The sequence below is a fragment of the Pipistrellus kuhlii genome, unplaced genomic scaffold (assembly GCF_014108245.1).
Source record: "Pipistrellus kuhlii isolate mPipKuh1 unplaced genomic scaffold, mPipKuh1.p scaffold_m20_p_5, whole genome shotgun sequence".
Taxonomy (NCBI): Eukaryota; Metazoa; Chordata; class Mammalia; order Chiroptera; family Vespertilionidae; genus Pipistrellus; species Pipistrellus kuhlii.
This window is the reverse complement of record NW_023425551.1, coordinates 83,336,002-83,351,490: the sequence shown is the minus strand read 5'-3', so window position 1 is coordinate 83,351,490 and position 15,489 is coordinate 83,336,002. Positions and strand designations below refer to the sequence as shown.

The window sequence follows — 15,489 nt, the reverse complement described above, 5'->3', positions numbered from 1 at the left end:
GCTCCTGCGTCTGCCCCGGCTCCGCCGCTCCCGCTCCCTGCCCAACCAGCCCGAGGGCCTCACAGGCCAGCTGGCACCTTCAGCAAGGGGGGCCGAGGTTCCTCCCCGGGACCCCTCCCCACCCGGCCCGACACCCCTCCACCCAGCACGGGAAGCCCCTACCTGGTGCTGGGTCCTCAGCAGGGCGGCCAGGGTGTCCCAGGCCCTGAGGTCAGAGCTATAATTAACCGGCCTGGGACCGGCGGGAGGACAGGCCCAGAGGTGGGCAGGACTGACCCCTGGCCTGTCCGGCCCGCAGGCACTGCCCGCAGGCACCGGCGGCCCCACCGCAGGGGGAGGTGAGCGGGGGAGGGCGCCGGCGGGTGGCGCGGCGTGACTCAGGCCTGGCTGGGGGCCAGGGCAGACCCAGAGATGCACCAATGCCCACAGGGCTCTGGCGCCCACCCAGCCCTCAGTGCCCCTCCCTCCTCTCAGCACCCCTCTCCCTCCCACCCTCCCCTCAGCGTCCCTCTCCCTCCCTCCCTCCCCTCAGCGCCCCTGTCCGGTCTAGCACACACAGACAAGAGATGGTTTTGTGGTAAAATATTTATTGTTGCCCCGGAGGAGCTGGGGGGGGGGGGGGGCTGAGGGTGGCGGTCACAGCATCCTCTGGAACAGGGCGATGGCCTCCTCCATCTTCCTGAGCTCGGCCTCGGTCTGCTGGAGCTGCGGGGAAAGGCTGGTGGGCGGAGGACCGGGCCGAGACCCAGGCGCCCAGGAGGGCAGAGGGCCGAGTTGGAAAGGCAGGTGGGGCCATGGGTGGGGAGCAGGTCAGGGACTGTGCTAGGCTGGACGGTCCCCCAAATGCTCAGCAGCCTCCCCACTAGCACCGCCTTCTCTTCCACCATCGTGGGGTTTTCTTTCCCAGAGCGGTCAGTCCCCAAGGCCAATGGGGACAGCAGCTGTAGCAGCAGCAGCACGGAGCCCAGGGCCAGGGGCACGTCGTGGGCAGCATGGTGGACGCAGCCCTGAGGGCCAGCGGCTCAGGGGCCAGGGTGAGCGGGTGGGTGAGGGGCTCAGGCTCCCGGGCCGCACCAGCAGGGGGTGCCGCCCAGGGCTCCTGGGAGACCAGCCAGTCCCGCCACGGCCCGCACGCACGTGGCCTCCCTGCGCCCTCCGGGCTTACCCGGGGCTGCCGCCTGGAGGGCTCCTGCTCTCCGCCCCCCTCCGGGCCCCCCCCCCCCCCGCGTGTGACCCCACGTTCCCAGGGCCGGATGGGCGCAAGGAGCCTGGCCGGGCGGCAGGTGCCCAGCTCTGGGTCTGCCTGTCTTCCCCGTGTCGTGCCCCCACCCGCAGGTCCCACCTGCTCAGGGCCTGGTCTGAGCCCACGGACTGCCTGGGGCTGGGCAGAGTGCGGGCTGGGCCGGAGGCGGGCGGGAAGGACTCGCCCAGCCCACCACGCACCTTGGCGGCGTCCGCCTCCTGGACCTTGAGGGGCACCTTGGCCGGGTACCCCAGGGTGGCGCGGCGCTCCCGCAGGCGCTGGGCCTGCCGCTGCGCCTCCCCGCACCGGGCCTGCAGCTTGCCCAGCTCCCGGGCCGGGTCCACCAGCCCCTGCAGCTGCAGGTGCACCGAGCAGCGGTCGGAGGCCAGGGCCACCGCGCAGCCCTGGGGCACGGGAGCCCCCAGCGCCAGCACGGCCACCACGCCCGCGTTGGCCAGCGCCTGCACGTAGCCCGACACCGCCGACGCCAGGGCGCCTGTGGCTTCGTCGGCCACTTCCAGGAAACCTGCGGGAGAGAAGGCGGTGAGGCGGCCACACGGAGAGCGGCCGGGACAGCGGGCGGTGGAGGCCCAGAGGGGGCTCACAGTCGGGCCGGGTCCGGACGAGGTTGTAGTCGGCGCGCAGCGAGCGGACGGCGCGGGCAATGCTCAGGGCCAGCTCCAAGGCCGCCTCTGCCTCCGGGTCCTTCCAGGAGCACTGTGGGCGGAGGAGGGGGTGAGGAGGGCCGGGCACAGGCCCGAGCCCCGCCCCGCCCACACCGTACCTCTGAGGGCTCCGGGAAGGGGGTGACGCAGAGGCTGGGGGGTGCGTCTGGCAGCCGCCGGGGCAGCCTCTGGAACAGCTCCTCCGTCACGAAGGGCATGAACGGCGAGAGCAGCCGCAGGCCAACGTCCAGGCAGGTGTAGAGGGTCTGGCGGGCGCACTCGGCGGCCCCCGGGTCCACCCCGCTCAGCACAGGCTTCAGGCACTCCTGGGGGGGCAGGTGGGCTCAGAGCTGGAGGGTCCTCTCCAGCCCTCGCTGGGCCCGTGGTAGCGGAGGGGTCAGGCTGGCCGCCCGCCCGTCCTCACCAGGTAGACGTCACAGAGCTCGTACAGCCAGAAGCTGTACTGGGCGGTGGTGACGGCCGGGAAGTCGTAGGCCTGGAAGCCTTGGTTGCTGAGCCTCACGGCCTCGGTCAGCCGGCTGCGGATCCAGCGGTCCACCAGGCTCTCGCGGCCTCCGGGCTGGGGGCGGGGGGCGCGATCAGCCAGGGCCACCAGTGGAGGGGAGAGGTGCCGGGGCAGGGAGCCAGAACCCATGGGCGAACCCATGAACATGCATTCAGGGCCAGCCGGTGGGAAGCCACATGTGCCCGTGGGGGGAGGACCCAATGCCTGGCGGCTCCTGTGGCCTCTGCTGTCCCCCCACAGGGGGCTCCTGGTCGTGCCTGATGCCGAGCGGCGGGGTGCAGCCTGTGGGGGTCACTCCCGCCCGCCAGGCCCTCACCTCGGAGGTGGCCGAGGGCACGAAACCCTTGCCAAGGCCGCGCAGGGCAAACTTGGTGGCGTTCCAGAGCTTGTTGCAGAAGTGGCGGTAGCCCAGGATCCGGTTCACGTCCAGGTTGATGTCGCGCCCTGTGCGGGAAGTGTCCTCAGCACCCCTCCCCCTGCCCCGGGGGAGGGGGGCCTCAGGGAGGAAGGGGTGGCGGAGAGACTGGGGTCCTACCCTGGGACGTGTAGGCGCACAGTCCGAACCGGAGGGCATCGGTGCCGCACTCGGGAATCCCGGCCGGGAAGTCCGCCTTCTGCGGGGGAGCCGGGCGGGAGTTTGAGCCAGCCCCGCCTCCCTCTGCCCGCGCCGGCGGCCCGCCTGCGTACCTGGCCTTCCTTAGCCCTCTCCACCTCGCTGGGATCCAGGTTGCTGTTCAGTAACTGGTCGTGGAGGCCCTGAGGGGGCAGTGGGAGGGGTCAGGCATGGCCACAGCCCAGTAGCCCCCACAAGCTCTCCCGGCCTCCGGGCACCCAGCCCCACCTGCAGGGAGACTCCGTGGATGACGTCCAGGGGGTCAATGACATTGCCCAGCGACTTGCTCATCTTCCGGCCATGGGCATCGCGCACGATGGCGTGGAGGTAGACCTGAGGGGGAAGGGCCGTGAGGCTCCGCCTCCCCGCAGGCCGCCACTCTGAACCTCAGGCCTGGTGTCCCGCCCCCTGCAGGGGCTTAGCGGAGCCCCTCCCCGGGAAGCCCAGGCACAACCGCCGCGCAGGTCCCCGGAGGCCCAGTCCCACGGCCCTGTGGCCGGCCGCGCGGCCTGAGCGAGGCCTGAGCCGCACGCACCTCTCGGAAGGGCAGCTTGCCGGTGAGCTGCAGGCCCAGCATGACCATCCGGGCCACCCAGAAGAACAGGATGTCGTGGCCCGTCTCCAGCAGGGTCCCCGGGTAGAACACACTCAGGTCCTCTGACTGGGGCAGAGCAGAGCGTGACGGGAGCTCAGCACCCTCAGGCCCGGCCCCACCCGAGCTGGCCCCCAGGACGTACCTGGTTGGGCCAGCCCAGGATGGAGAAAGGAAAGAGGCCAGAGGAAAACCAGGTGTCCAATACGTCCTCATCTGAGGGAAGCCAGAGGTCAGAGGTCAGAGGTCAGTGGTGAGCATCAGGCCAGGCCCTGCCCCCACCCCCAAAGCCCTGCCTTGCCTTGCTGGAGGCTGATCTTGTCAGGGGACACTCCAAACTCCTTGGCTGCCTTCTCTCGCGCCTCGGCCTCGCAGCGCCCACTCACCCAGTACCGCCCGTCGGGATCCTGCCACAGGTGCCGTGAATGCCCAGGGCCACCCTGCCGTGCCCGCCCCTGCCTCCTACCAGCGGCGGCACCGCCTGCGGCCGCGCTCACCTCTCCGGGCGGGACGGCCGGGTCGTGGACGGTGACGAAGTAGGCGGGGATGCGATGGCCCCACCACAGCTGCCGGGAGATGCACCAGTCCCTGCAGAGGGCGGAGGGGTCAGGGAGGCGGGGCCTGGCCGTGCGGCGCAGCCCCCCAGGCCCCGCCCAGCGAGCCCACGCACCGGATGTTGTCCATCCAGGCGTGCCACGTCCGCTGGTGGGCCTCGGGCAGGATGCGCAGGTCGCCCCGCGTCACGGCGGCACTGGCCGCCTGGGCCATCTCCGCGCAGCGCACATACCACTGCGGCCGCAGCAGGGGCTCCACCACGTCCTTGGACCGGCTGCAGGCACACACAGGGGGGTAGGGGGGTAACGGGGGAGCCCCAGGAGCCACCCCCCTTCCTCTGGCCCCGCCCTCACTTGCAAAGCGGCACCACCATGGGGTTGTCCTGGACGCCGCGGAACAGGCCCCGCTCCTTCAGAGCCGCCAGCACCGCCTTCCGGGCCTCAAACCTGGGCAGGCCCTGGGGGACAGGCCTCATCACGGCTGTGCCTCAGGACCCGCCCTCGGGACCAGGCCCCACACCCAGGGGTCTCACCAGGAAGGGGGGCGGCACGTTGACCAGGGCCCCCCGGGAGTCCATGATGCTGATGGCCTCCAGCCCGTGCCGCCGCCCGACCTCGTAGTCGTTCTGGTCATGTGCAGGGGTGATCTTCACCGCACCTGGGGCCGGGGGGCAGGGCCACAGGACTCAGCGAGTCCCTTCCACACGCACCCCCTTTTGCTGAAGACCGCCTGCCCCCCACTTCCCCGGGACAGTCCCGAGACCCAGGCCCAGGCCTGTCTGCTTAGGTGAAGCTCGTGCTCCTGGCCTTCAGCAGGAGGAGGGATGCGGGATGTGCCTCGGGGCTCCTCCCGCTCCCCCGCGGCTCAGGACAGTCCTGCTCACCTGTGCCGAACTCCATGTCCACAAAGTCGTCAAAGACCACGGGGAGGCTGCGAGGCAGGAACGGGTGGACCACGCTCCGCCCCTTCAGGTGCTGCGAACAGAGGGGCTCAACACACGGAGGCCGGCCCGCCCCCTCCCAACACCCCAAGTTCCCTCTCATCAGCCCTCTCCCCTTGGCGGCCGTCAGCCGGGACCCCTCCGCGGCAGCGCCCTCGCGCACCTGGTATCTGGGGTCGTCGGGGTGCACAGCCACGGCCACGTCTCCCAGCATCGTCTCAATCCGAGTGGTTGCCACCACCACCTCCTCCCCGCTCTCTGGGGTGACAGGCCACTTACGGTCTCAGCGCTGGTCCCCTCCTGGCCCCAGCCCGTCCTGCCCAGGACCCCGTGACCCCTGGCTCCTACCTGAGCCTTGGACCTTGTAAGCAAAGGAGATGAGGACCCCAAACTCCACCTTTTCCTTGTAGCCAGGCACGGAGAGCAGCGTGCGGCCCGTCAGCTCCTTCTTGTCCACCTGGGAAGGGGGTGTTAGGAAGCGGCCAGGGGCCCGGGGCGGGGCGGGGCCTGGGGCGGGGCCGGGCTGGAGAGCCCGGGGCGGCACACCTCGATGTCGGAGATGGCCGAGTTGAGGGTGCAGGACCAATTGACGAGGCGGGTACTGCGGTAGATGATGCCCTCCTCGTGGAGCCGGACGAAGGCCTCTGTCACGGCCACGGACAGTTTCTAGGGGAGCAGGGAGGGGCCAGGCAGACGTTCCAGGGCAGCAGGGTCCAGAGTCCCACTGCCCGGCACCCGGCCCTCCGAGGGCTGCAAGGGGAAATGCGTCCTGAGGGGAGAGGGGCCCACGGCGGGGGCTTTGGGGACGCAGGGACAGGCCGGGAGGTGATGCTGGAGACGGCAGGCCGGGGAGGGGAGGACCACATGCACCTGGAGGACTGTGAGCTCCCAGAGGGGCCGGGAGCACAGGGCCATGGCCCGGGACCAGAATGAGATTTGCAGCTGAGCCCTCAGCGCTTCCCTACGTGTGGGTCCAACCCGCGGGAGGCACAGCAGGTGCTCCCTACGGGGCCCTGGGGAGCCTCCTCTCCCCCCCCACTCACGGGGTCCATGGTGAAACAGGCTCGGTCCCAATCCAAGGAGCTGCCGAGCTTCCGCAGCTGGTGGTAGATCCGGTCCCCTTTCCTGGAAGTGGACAGGCGGCGGGTCAGCACTCAGGCCGGCCGCAGGGAGACATGGGGGGGGGGGGGCTGGCGGGGAGCGTGGGGACCCCTCATTCTCTGAAATGGACCTCGACCTGAAGCCACCGACCCTCAGCCTCTGTGAGAGGTTCTGTGCAGCCTGTGACCAGGTGGCAGGTGACAGGTCTTGTGGGGCCGGGCGGATGCACTCACTCCTCCTTCCACTTCCAGACCTCCCGCAGAAAGGCCTCGCGGCCCAGCTGGTGGCGGGTCAGCCCCTGCTCGCGCCACAGCTTCTTCTCCACGACCACCTGGGTGGCGATGCCTGCGTGGTCGCAGCCGGGGTTCCACAGGGTGGTCTCCCCGCGCATGCGGTGCCTGTGGGGAGAGGGAGGGCGGCGGGGAGCGGGCAGCAGAGCTGGCACCTGGAGGGCTTTGGGGGAGGTCAATGGGCTCGGGAGGGAAAGGGCGGTGGAGAGGGACCCCAATTCTAAAGTTTCAGTCTGGGGGGACACGGCAAGGATAGCCCAAGCCATTTGGCAAAAGAACAAAGAGGAAGCTCCTGCCCAACTAGATAGAAAAACATGACAGTTATGATTATTCAAGCAACTAGTCACCACAAGGAACAGTTACAGACCAAAGGGGACAAACTGCGCCTGGAAACACACCCAGGCCGATCCATGGGCCAGGCGGCACTTCCTCTCAGAATGAAAAAGGAAAACAATGCAAACATTTCTTTGGAACAACTACTTAGTTGGAAAAACATCTCCCTACTTCCCAATATTCACAAAAATAAGTTATAGTCAGCCCTGGCCGGTGCTGCCCAGTGGTTACAGTGCTGGCTCCAGCACTGCAGAATCTCGGGTTTGATTCCCAATCAAGTGCACGTACCTGGGTTGCAGTTCAATCCCTGACCTGGCCGGGGTATATATGGGAGGCAACCAATTCACGTAAGAGAGACACATTGGTTTCTCTCTCTTTCTCCCTCCCTCGGCCCCTCCCTTCCACTCTCTCTCAAAATCAATGGAAAAACCCTTAAGTGAGGATTAACAATAAATAAATAATTTCTAGTCAGATTAAAGAATTCAATATAGAAAAACAGGATGTAAGAAAAGTCTCAGAAAATGACAATTTCCCAAAAGGTAAATAAGGAAGTCAGTAACACAGGTGGCCATGTGTGTAACTCTGAGGCAGGAAAGCCATCCTAAACCAGAGACGCAAGATGAAGTCTAAGGACGTTGTCGAACTGATTACAGCGAAACGCACAACCTCAGAACAGCAACACCTCTCAGGGAAGTTAAAAAGCAAGTGGTGGCCCTGGCTGGCGTGGCTCAGTGGATAGGCATCAGTCTGCGGACTGAAGGGTCCCAGGTTTGATTCCGGCCAAGAGCACATGCCTAGGTTGCAGGCTCAATCCCCAGTGTGGGGTGTACAGGAGGCAGCCGATCAATGATTCTCTCTCATCATTGATGCTTCTATCTTTCCCTCTCCCTTCTTCTCTGAAATCAATAAAAATATATTGAAAAAACAAAAAAGCAAGTGGTAGACCATTTTAGAGAAAATGACAGGCAGCTAGCAGTGTTTTAGGGAATTAACCAGAGGAATGAGAGTGATGCCCTGAGGGAGGCACAGGGGCCTTCTTTCCCTGCAGCACTAGGTGCATCCCAGGGGGCAGAGGAAATCAGGACAGAAACACATCACCCTCTGTTCACACACACCTTGTTTTTAGTGAATCATCAAATGGTATTGTGTTCTGTTTTTTTAACCTTCACCTGAGGATATTTCTCCCATTGACTTTTCAGAGAGAAGGAAGAAGGGAGGGACACGGAGGGAGGGAAAGAGAGAAACGCCGATGGGTTGCCTTCCACATGTACCTGACCAGGCTCTGGGATCAAACCCACAATCCAGGTATGTGGTCTAACCACTTTGCATATCGGCCAGGGCTGTATTCATTATCTCACTATGTTCAGATCTCCCTGGGCACAGGGACTGCCGCAACTCCATTCTCTTGCAGGTAACTGATAGAAATGCTGGTTACATGCATAAAGGACATGCACAGCCCGGCCAGAGTGGTTCAGTGGTTAGCGTTGAGCTATGAACCAGGAAGTCATGGTAGATTCTCTGTCAGAGCTTAATCCCCAGTGGGATATGCAGGAGGCAGCCGATCAATGATTCTCTCTCATCATTGATGTTTTTCTCTCTCTCTCCCTTCTTCTCTGAAATTAATAAAATATATTAAAAAATAAATAATTAATTAAAGGATATAAACATTTTCTGAACTTCAAGATACTGTTAAATATTATTATTAAAGAAGTTAATGAAAGAAAGGAAGGTAAAACTATTTTTTCACTAAAAGTATCTCTTGGGAATCACTTAAAATTAGCAAAAACTAAATCAATATCAAGGATATTTGTAGAAAAGCACCTTATTCTCTGCTGGAGGAAGAAAAAATACAGCTACTCAACTCTTATTGGTGGAGATATTTAAAGCTGCATTTCACATTATTTTATTTTCACATTATTTTTATTCTAAAATATTGATATAAATTTACTCCATTTAAGCAATGGTACTTTCTTTTTTTAATTTTTAAAAAAATATATTTTATTGATTTTTTACAGAGAGGAAGGGAGAGAGACAGAAGTCAGAAACATCGATGAGAGAGATCCATCGATCAGCTGCCTCCTGCACGCCCCCTACTGGGGATGTACCTGCAACCAAGATACATGCCCTTGACCGGAATCGAACTCCGCAGGCTGATGCTCTATCCACTGAGCCAAACCGGCTTCAGCAAGCAATGGTACTTTCTAACATCTTATTTAAATCATGTTCATTAGAAAAAAATCTGGCTACCCTAAGGGTTTTGTAAGAAGTGTTAACTATTGCCGAGGCCGGTTTGGCTCGGTGGATAGAGCGTCAGCCTGTGGACTGAAGGGTCCCGGGTTTCATTCCAGTCAAGGGCATGTACCTTGGTTGCGGGCACATCCCCAATGTGGGTGGTGCAAGAGGCAGCTGGTCGATGATTCTCTCTCATAGATGTTTCTGACTCTCCATCCCTCTCTCTTCCTCTCTGTAAAAAAATCAATAAAATATATATATTAAAATACACATATATATATATATATATATATATATTTTTTTTTTTAAAGAAGTGTTAACTATTTTCATGTAAATAACTTGGCCATTCTTGTTATATGTATTTAATAAAACTCTTTGCCAGCTCTCAATCCCTTGAAAAATACTAAATCTGACATTATCCCCCAGTACCTAGAGCAGTGCAGGCACACAATGATGTCCTGAAATATTTTTTGATTAATTTAGTAAGCAAGACACCAGAAAAATGTCTCAAAACTTAAAATATAATAACCCTGGTTTCCAAAGATAAAAAGCTGTTTTAAAATGCTTTTTAAAAAAAAAATGTTTTTATTGATTTTAGAGAAAGGGAGAGGGAGAGAGAGAACCATCAATAAGCTGCCTCCCGCACATCCCCCGCTGGGGATCATGTCCCCTGACAAGGAATGGAACCAGTGACCTTCAGGTGCATGGGATCTTGTTCAACCCACTGAGCAACACTGGCCAGGACTTAAAATACTTTTTAAAAAATATATATATTTTATTGATTTTTTTACAGAGAGGAAGGGAGAGAGATAGAGAGCTAGAAACATCGATGCGAGAGAAATATCGACCAGCTGCCTCCTGCACACCCCTCACCGGGGATGAGTCCGCAACCAATGTACATGTCCGGAATCGAACCTGGGACCTTTTAGTCCGCAGACCTACGCTCTACCACTGAGCCAAACTGGTTTCGGCTTAAAATACTTTTTAAAAGAATTTGTCACCTAGAATATTAACTTTGTATCTGTTAACTAATTAAACTATTGACAGTGGGGCAGAATGATAAGGCAGAGGAAGCAAGTGCTAGAACAGGAGTATTTATAATATATAACAAAAAAAAAATACCCAAAATATGTAAAGAATCCAACAACAACCAATGAAAAAAGTAAACAACAAAAAATCAATCAATAGGAAGATGGGCAACCAGCGACGCACAGACAGTTCACATGAGGGAAACCAGCCTGGCCCGGACACAGGAAGCGGCACAGCTCGCTGGGAGTCAGAAATTACACGGGTGCCATTTTCCCATCTCAGCAAAACGAAGATCACGCCCAGAGTTAGCAAGGCCATGGGCAAACGAACACCCTCACAGGGAGGTTAAATGGGTAAAGCTGTTTTGTAGGCAAAGTGGCAGCTTCTGCTTGTACTAAACGTAGGCAGGCCTCTCAGACCTACAGCTTCACTTCCTGGGAGCCACGCCAGCGAAGCTGTCCGTGTGCCTGAGAAAGCTTGTGCTGGAGTGTGCATTCAAGAGATTTTCAACAGAGAAAAACTAGGAACAACCATTAATTTTTATTTTTTTAAGCAAGTGACTCCATATGGCGTAGTCACATATGGAATGCTATGGGGCAATGAGAGAGAACGGATCGGTCTGTGGGTGAGGGTAAGGAAAGATCTGAGACAAACTATTCAGTGTAAGAAGAGGCTGAAGAATAGCATGACAGGAAAAAACCCACCCGAAAGGAAAACTATAAATTTCTATGGGTACATGTACCTGTAAGTAATAGACAGGAAAGATCTAGAAAGATCCACAAAGTGATAACAAAGGCTAAGTCTTGGGAAGTAGGTCTGGAGGGGGTTGTCAAGGAGACTCGTAGCTTTACATTTCTTACAAGAATATTTCATGTATTTCTTGCTTAATTCAAACTACTCTTATTCTGGCTCAGAGGGTCATGGTTTGTGGGAGTGGAAGGAGGCCAGCCCTGTCTCCTGTCCCAAGAGGAGGGAGAGAAGTGTTGGTCACTGCCTAGGGGAGGATGCTGCCAGGAAGTGACCAGAGGGGAGGAATGAGAAGTGTACCACCACTAGGGGGCAGAGCTGAGGCCAAAAGGAAGGAGAGTCCGGGAAGAGAAGGCGGCGGAGGAAGCTCACCATCGGGTCAGGGAGTCCTGGATGGCGTTGGTGAGCGCGTGGCCCAGGTGCAGGGAGCCTGTCACGTTTGGGGGGGGGATGCACATCATGAAGACGCCCCGTGGATTAGGTGCTGACACGCTGGAACGCTGTGGGGAGGAAGGATGGGCACATGCTAAGACTCCAGGTCACCTCTCCCGCCCCACCCACCCAGGCCTGGGGGCAGGGCCACTCACTCCATACTCTGGCTTAAAGAAGCCCTGCTGCTCCCACCACGGGTACCAGGCTGCCTCCACGTACTGAGGGCTGTAGGAGTCGGGCATAGTGCCGCTGACATCTGGGGAGAGGAAGGCAGGCGTCAGTGTGGAGGCTGGGCCGCTGGGAAGAGGACGGGGTGGCGGAGGTAGGGTGGGGGGAGACAGAAGGGCCTGGGCCTCTGCAGATCTTCACCAAGAGAGTGGTGGGAGCGGGGCAAGCAGGAAGGGGAAACAGGAGCAGCAGCAGCTGAGGCGGGAGGAGGGGGGGGGGGTCCCTTCCCTGACCAGTACCTTTCCTTTCCCCGGGTGGGGTTGGGAGGTCATAGGTAACAACTCCAGGATCCCGCTTCTCCCTCTTCTCTGGTTTTGGTTTCTTCTGCTTGGGAGGGAAGATACAGACTCCGATATCAGCCTCCCCCCTTGCCCGACTATGACATCGCATCCTTCCCACCTTAGCCTCTCACCTCCCTGGGCGGCGGTTGCTGCTGCTGGATCTTCTGCTTCTGTTGGAATTTCTCTAGCTTCTCCCGTTTCTTTGCCTCTTTCTTGAGTTGAGCAGGTGTCTTTGGAGGTGCAGTGGCCTCAGGGCCTGGTGGGAGGCCCAGCAGTGCAGACTCAGCCGCTGAGGCGTCTGAGGATGCTGCTGGGTCTCAGACCGTTATTCTCGCTACTCAAGGCTCCCCCTGCAGACCTCCCACCGGCCCTCCTCCACGCGTTCTGCCACTCTGAGATAAGAAAGTGAGCTGGCCGAAGCCAGTTTGGCTCAGTGGTAGAGCGTCGGTCTGCGGACTGGAGGGTCCCGGGTTCGATTCCAGTCAAGGGCATGTACATTGGTTGCGGGCACATCCCCAGTAGGAGGTGTGCAGGAGGCAGCTGGTCCATGTTTCTCTCTCATCGACGTTTCTAGCTCTCTATCTCTCTCCCTTCTTCTCTGTAAAAACTCAATAAAATATATTTTTTTAAAAAAGAAAGTGAGCTGCATGGGAAACCGCAAGGAACCCCTCCCCTCCCACCTCCCCAGTCCTTACTCCTTACCTGGCTGATGGAAGAGCAGCCGGGCCCCTGAGCACAGAACCACCTCTCCCAGCACGGCCCGGAATTCTGGCTGCTGGACACAGGTGGTGAACCAGCGAGTGACATTCCCCCAGGTCCGGCGCGCACAGGGGTCCAGGACCTGCGAGGGGGAAAGAAAGCAACGCCCTCAGCCACCTGTGGTGAGGTCAGAGGAACCGCCCCGCTCCTCCCCGGGCCCTAGTGAGGGCCCTAGTGACTCACGTATCGGAAGGGCAGCAGCAAGGCTGTGACAGCCGCCAGGTCCGCCAGGGTGGGGGCCTCCCGGGCCAGGTAGGTGTGCTGCCGGAGCCACTCCTCCAAGGGGCTCAGGGCCCTGCCCAGGGCCCCCAGCGCAGCCTAACAAGAACGGGGAGGGATGTGAGACAGGGTGTGGCCTCCTTCCACTCCCACAAATCATCACCTCTGAGGCCAGTTTCATCTTCTTTGAAAGGGTCATAATAAAAAGAAGCCCTGCCCTGGCCGGTCTGGCTCAGTGGATAGAGTGCTGGCCTGCAACTGAAAGGTCCCAGGTTCGATTCCGGTCAGGGCACATGCTCAAGTTGTGGGCTCAATCCCCAATGTGGGGTGTGCAGGAGGCAGGGGACCAATGATTCCCTCTCATCATTTGTATTTCTGTCTCTCCCTCTCCCTTCCTCTCTGAAGTCAATAAAAACGTATTTTTTTTAAAAGAAGCAGCCCTGGTGCTTCATTCATTCAGAAAATTCCTACTGAACATTTACTATGTATCAATTGCAATATATTAAGTACAAGAAGTTAAAGATTAAGTAAGGCAACACAATAATTGCTTCCACAATATTTGTTAAGCACCAGTACATGCCACGTACCTCTCTAAAGAATGAGGAGAGGATGTGAACAGGGCCCCTGACCTGATGGGAGCTTGCATTCCAATTGGGAGACAGTAAATGAACAAATATATAATACATTAACCCTATTTTTCTCCTTAAGTGCTATGAAGAAAATAAGTCAGGTTGAGGGAGACAAGGAATTTCAAAGAGGAGGGCCTCTATTTTAGATAGTGTAATCTGGATATGAGGGAGCCAGCCAGGGTCTAAGTCATATATTCATTCATTCATTCATTCAAGAAATACTAGTATCTACCGTGTTTGATAAGGACCAGAGGCACAGCCACTTTGAAAGGATTGTTTACAACATGGTGTGGTTGTCTCTCCTCTCCCTTCCCCCCTTTTCATCTCTCCTACCCCGCCTCTGGGCACCGTTATCTCTCCTGGCCCAACCTGCCTCTTCTCATCTCTCCCTCACCCACTTTCCCTACAATCCATAACTTCTACTGTGGGTTTCCGACTCATCAAGCTTTTACTCACTCTAGGCACTACACCGTGTGCTCTGCACACTTCTTTTTATTTTCTCAACATGGAAACTAAAGTTTTCAGAGACAAAAAGAAGACCAAGGCTCAGAGAGGTTACCATGTGGCCATGTGGGACTTGACCAGTCTTTTTCCACACCCAACACGCTATCTTCCTGTCTCATTATCCATCCCAACTCTTGCTTCCTTCTCCTAAACTTCCCGCCCCCTTCCCCCCTCACCTGGGGGTCCTGGACGGAGCCGCGGAGTCCCACGGCGGGCAGCGTGGCCCCGCAGGCAGCGGGTATGAGCTCCGTGTCGGCGTAGCTGACCCACTGCTGGACGAGGACGGCTGCCCGGCTGCCCCCAGGGCCCCCCAGGCCTGCGGGCCACAGCAGCTGGGCCACAGCAGTGGCCCCCCACACCCAGAGCCCGCCGGGCCCCTTCTCCAGGGCGGGCAGGCGGGGCGGGGGGAACGGGGTCCTGCTGGCCGGAGGCGGCTGGAGGCAGATGCGGGGGTGCGCGCCCCCCCAGCCCGGCCCCTCCCCCGCCTCCCCGTAGCGCGCCGCTATGAGGGCTCGGAGGCTGGGGAAGGCATCGGGGTGCGGGGAGACGTAGAGGATGGACATAGTTCTGCAGGGTCCGCGCCAGGTGAGACAGACCTAGGAGAGGGAGACGAAGACTGAGGGCCCCGGGTCCTACCTGAGTAAGAGGGGACCCTCATGGGCTCCTCTCCGCGGGCGCCGAGGCCCCAGGGCCTGGGGGCCCGTCAGGCCTCAGGAGCCCGGGTCTGGCTGCGGAGTGGCGGGGACGGCCGGGCCCGGTCCTCGGGGAGAGTGGAGCCGGAGGGCCCCTCGGCCCGGCAGGGCGGGCTGGGGCCGCAGGTACGTACTGGGGGGCGGGGGTCAGGCCGAGCCGGCGCCGGCCGAAGCTGGGCCGGCCTGGCGGCCGGGGCCGAGGAGTCGGGCGGCCGGGACGGCGGGCAGTTCTCCGGGGACCCTGGCTCCTGGGACCGCCGCCCGAGCACCCACGTGTGGCCTTTGTGACAGCGAGCGCTTCCGGCGCGGGTCCTGGCGTGGGCGGCCGGGCCCCGCCTGCGTGTGCAGCCGCCCCTCGGACCCGGGCCGGGGCGCGGTCCCCGCGCTCTGAAAAGGGGCGCGGTCACAGGCCGGGCGCGGGCACAGGCGGGGGGCGGCCACAGCTCGGGGCGCCCTACGACCGACCGTGCTCCCGTCAGGCGCCGCCACGGGCAGCCCGCGCGGGTCCTCGCGCCCCCGGCGGAGGGGGCGGAAGTGGCGCCGCGGGCGGGGCTGGCGAGGCCTGGAGCGGAACCGCCCACCGCATAGCGGGAACCTGTCACTTGTTTGAAAGAATCTGCCAGACTTCAGTGTGCCCCCCTGGCTGGGTTGAGGGGAAATCAGCAGCGTCGACCGCATCATGGTGTCTGACAACTGTCCCTCGGGAAGGGAGCGGGCGCTCATGGCAGGTGCGGTCTGAGCAAAGGCCATGAGGCACGGGGTGCTCGGAAGCCGGTTCACTCAGAGCAGCGGCAGCAATGCTGGACACTGCCTTGCGTGGGGTCTTGGCTGGGGTAATGCAGGGCAAGAGCTCGATGAACTCAACATCCCTTTCCCACC

General features: G+C 59.9%; 1 protein-coding gene across 2 annotated transcripts; it reads right to left on the bottom strand.

Annotated features, from left to right (window-relative positions):
* Positions 1-556: 556 nt before the first annotated feature.
* Positions 557-15,067, bottom strand: VARS1 (valyl-tRNA synthetase 1). 2 transcript variants are annotated; one of them, XM_036413918.2, is made up of 30 exons: positions 14,745-15,067; positions 14,095-14,514; positions 12,750-12,884; positions 12,510-12,648; positions 11,939-12,063; positions 11,766-11,853; positions 11,454-11,554; positions 11,239-11,366; positions 6,469-6,633; positions 6,178-6,259; positions 5,681-5,800; positions 5,483-5,591; positions 5,298-5,392; positions 5,078-5,168; positions 4,727-4,851; positions 4,548-4,651; positions 4,310-4,468; positions 4,137-4,227; positions 3,941-4,046; positions 3,785-3,855; positions 3,583-3,708; positions 3,276-3,380; positions 3,122-3,190; positions 2,970-3,048; positions 2,751-2,878; positions 2,333-2,488; positions 2,028-2,234; positions 1,849-1,960; positions 1,444-1,769; positions 557-705 (listed from the first exon to the last, which is right to left on the bottom strand). In XM_036413918.2, exons 2-30 carry the CDS (start codon positions 14,479-14,481, stop codon positions 637-639), a joined length of 3,798 nt encoding a protein of 1,265 aa, XP_036269811.1. In that variant the 5' UTR covers positions 14,482-14,514; positions 14,745-15,067; the 3' UTR covers positions 557-636. The 2 variants fall into 2 exon arrangements, with proteins under 2 accessions (XP_036269811.1, XP_036269813.1); XM_036413920.2 differs by having other exon boundaries at positions 11,766-11,850; positions 14,745-15,066.
* Between the last annotated feature and the right edge of the window lie 422 nt (positions 15,068-15,489).

Excerpts from the sequence above, each read along its gene's own strand:
- VARS1 (XM_036413918.2), bottom strand. The coding sequence starts at position 14,481 with ATGTCCATCCTCTACGTCTCCCCGCACCCCGATGCCTTCCCCAGCCTC. Across the intron at positions 2,235-2,332 it reads AGCTCTGTGACGTCTACCTG|GAGTGCCTGAAGCCTGTGCT; the intron begins GTGAGGACGGGC and ends CTGCCCCCCCAG. Across the intron at positions 706-1,443 it reads AGGAGGCGGACGCCGCCAAG|CTCCAGCAGACCGAGGCCGA; the intron begins GTGCGTGGTGGG and ends CTTTCCCCGCAG.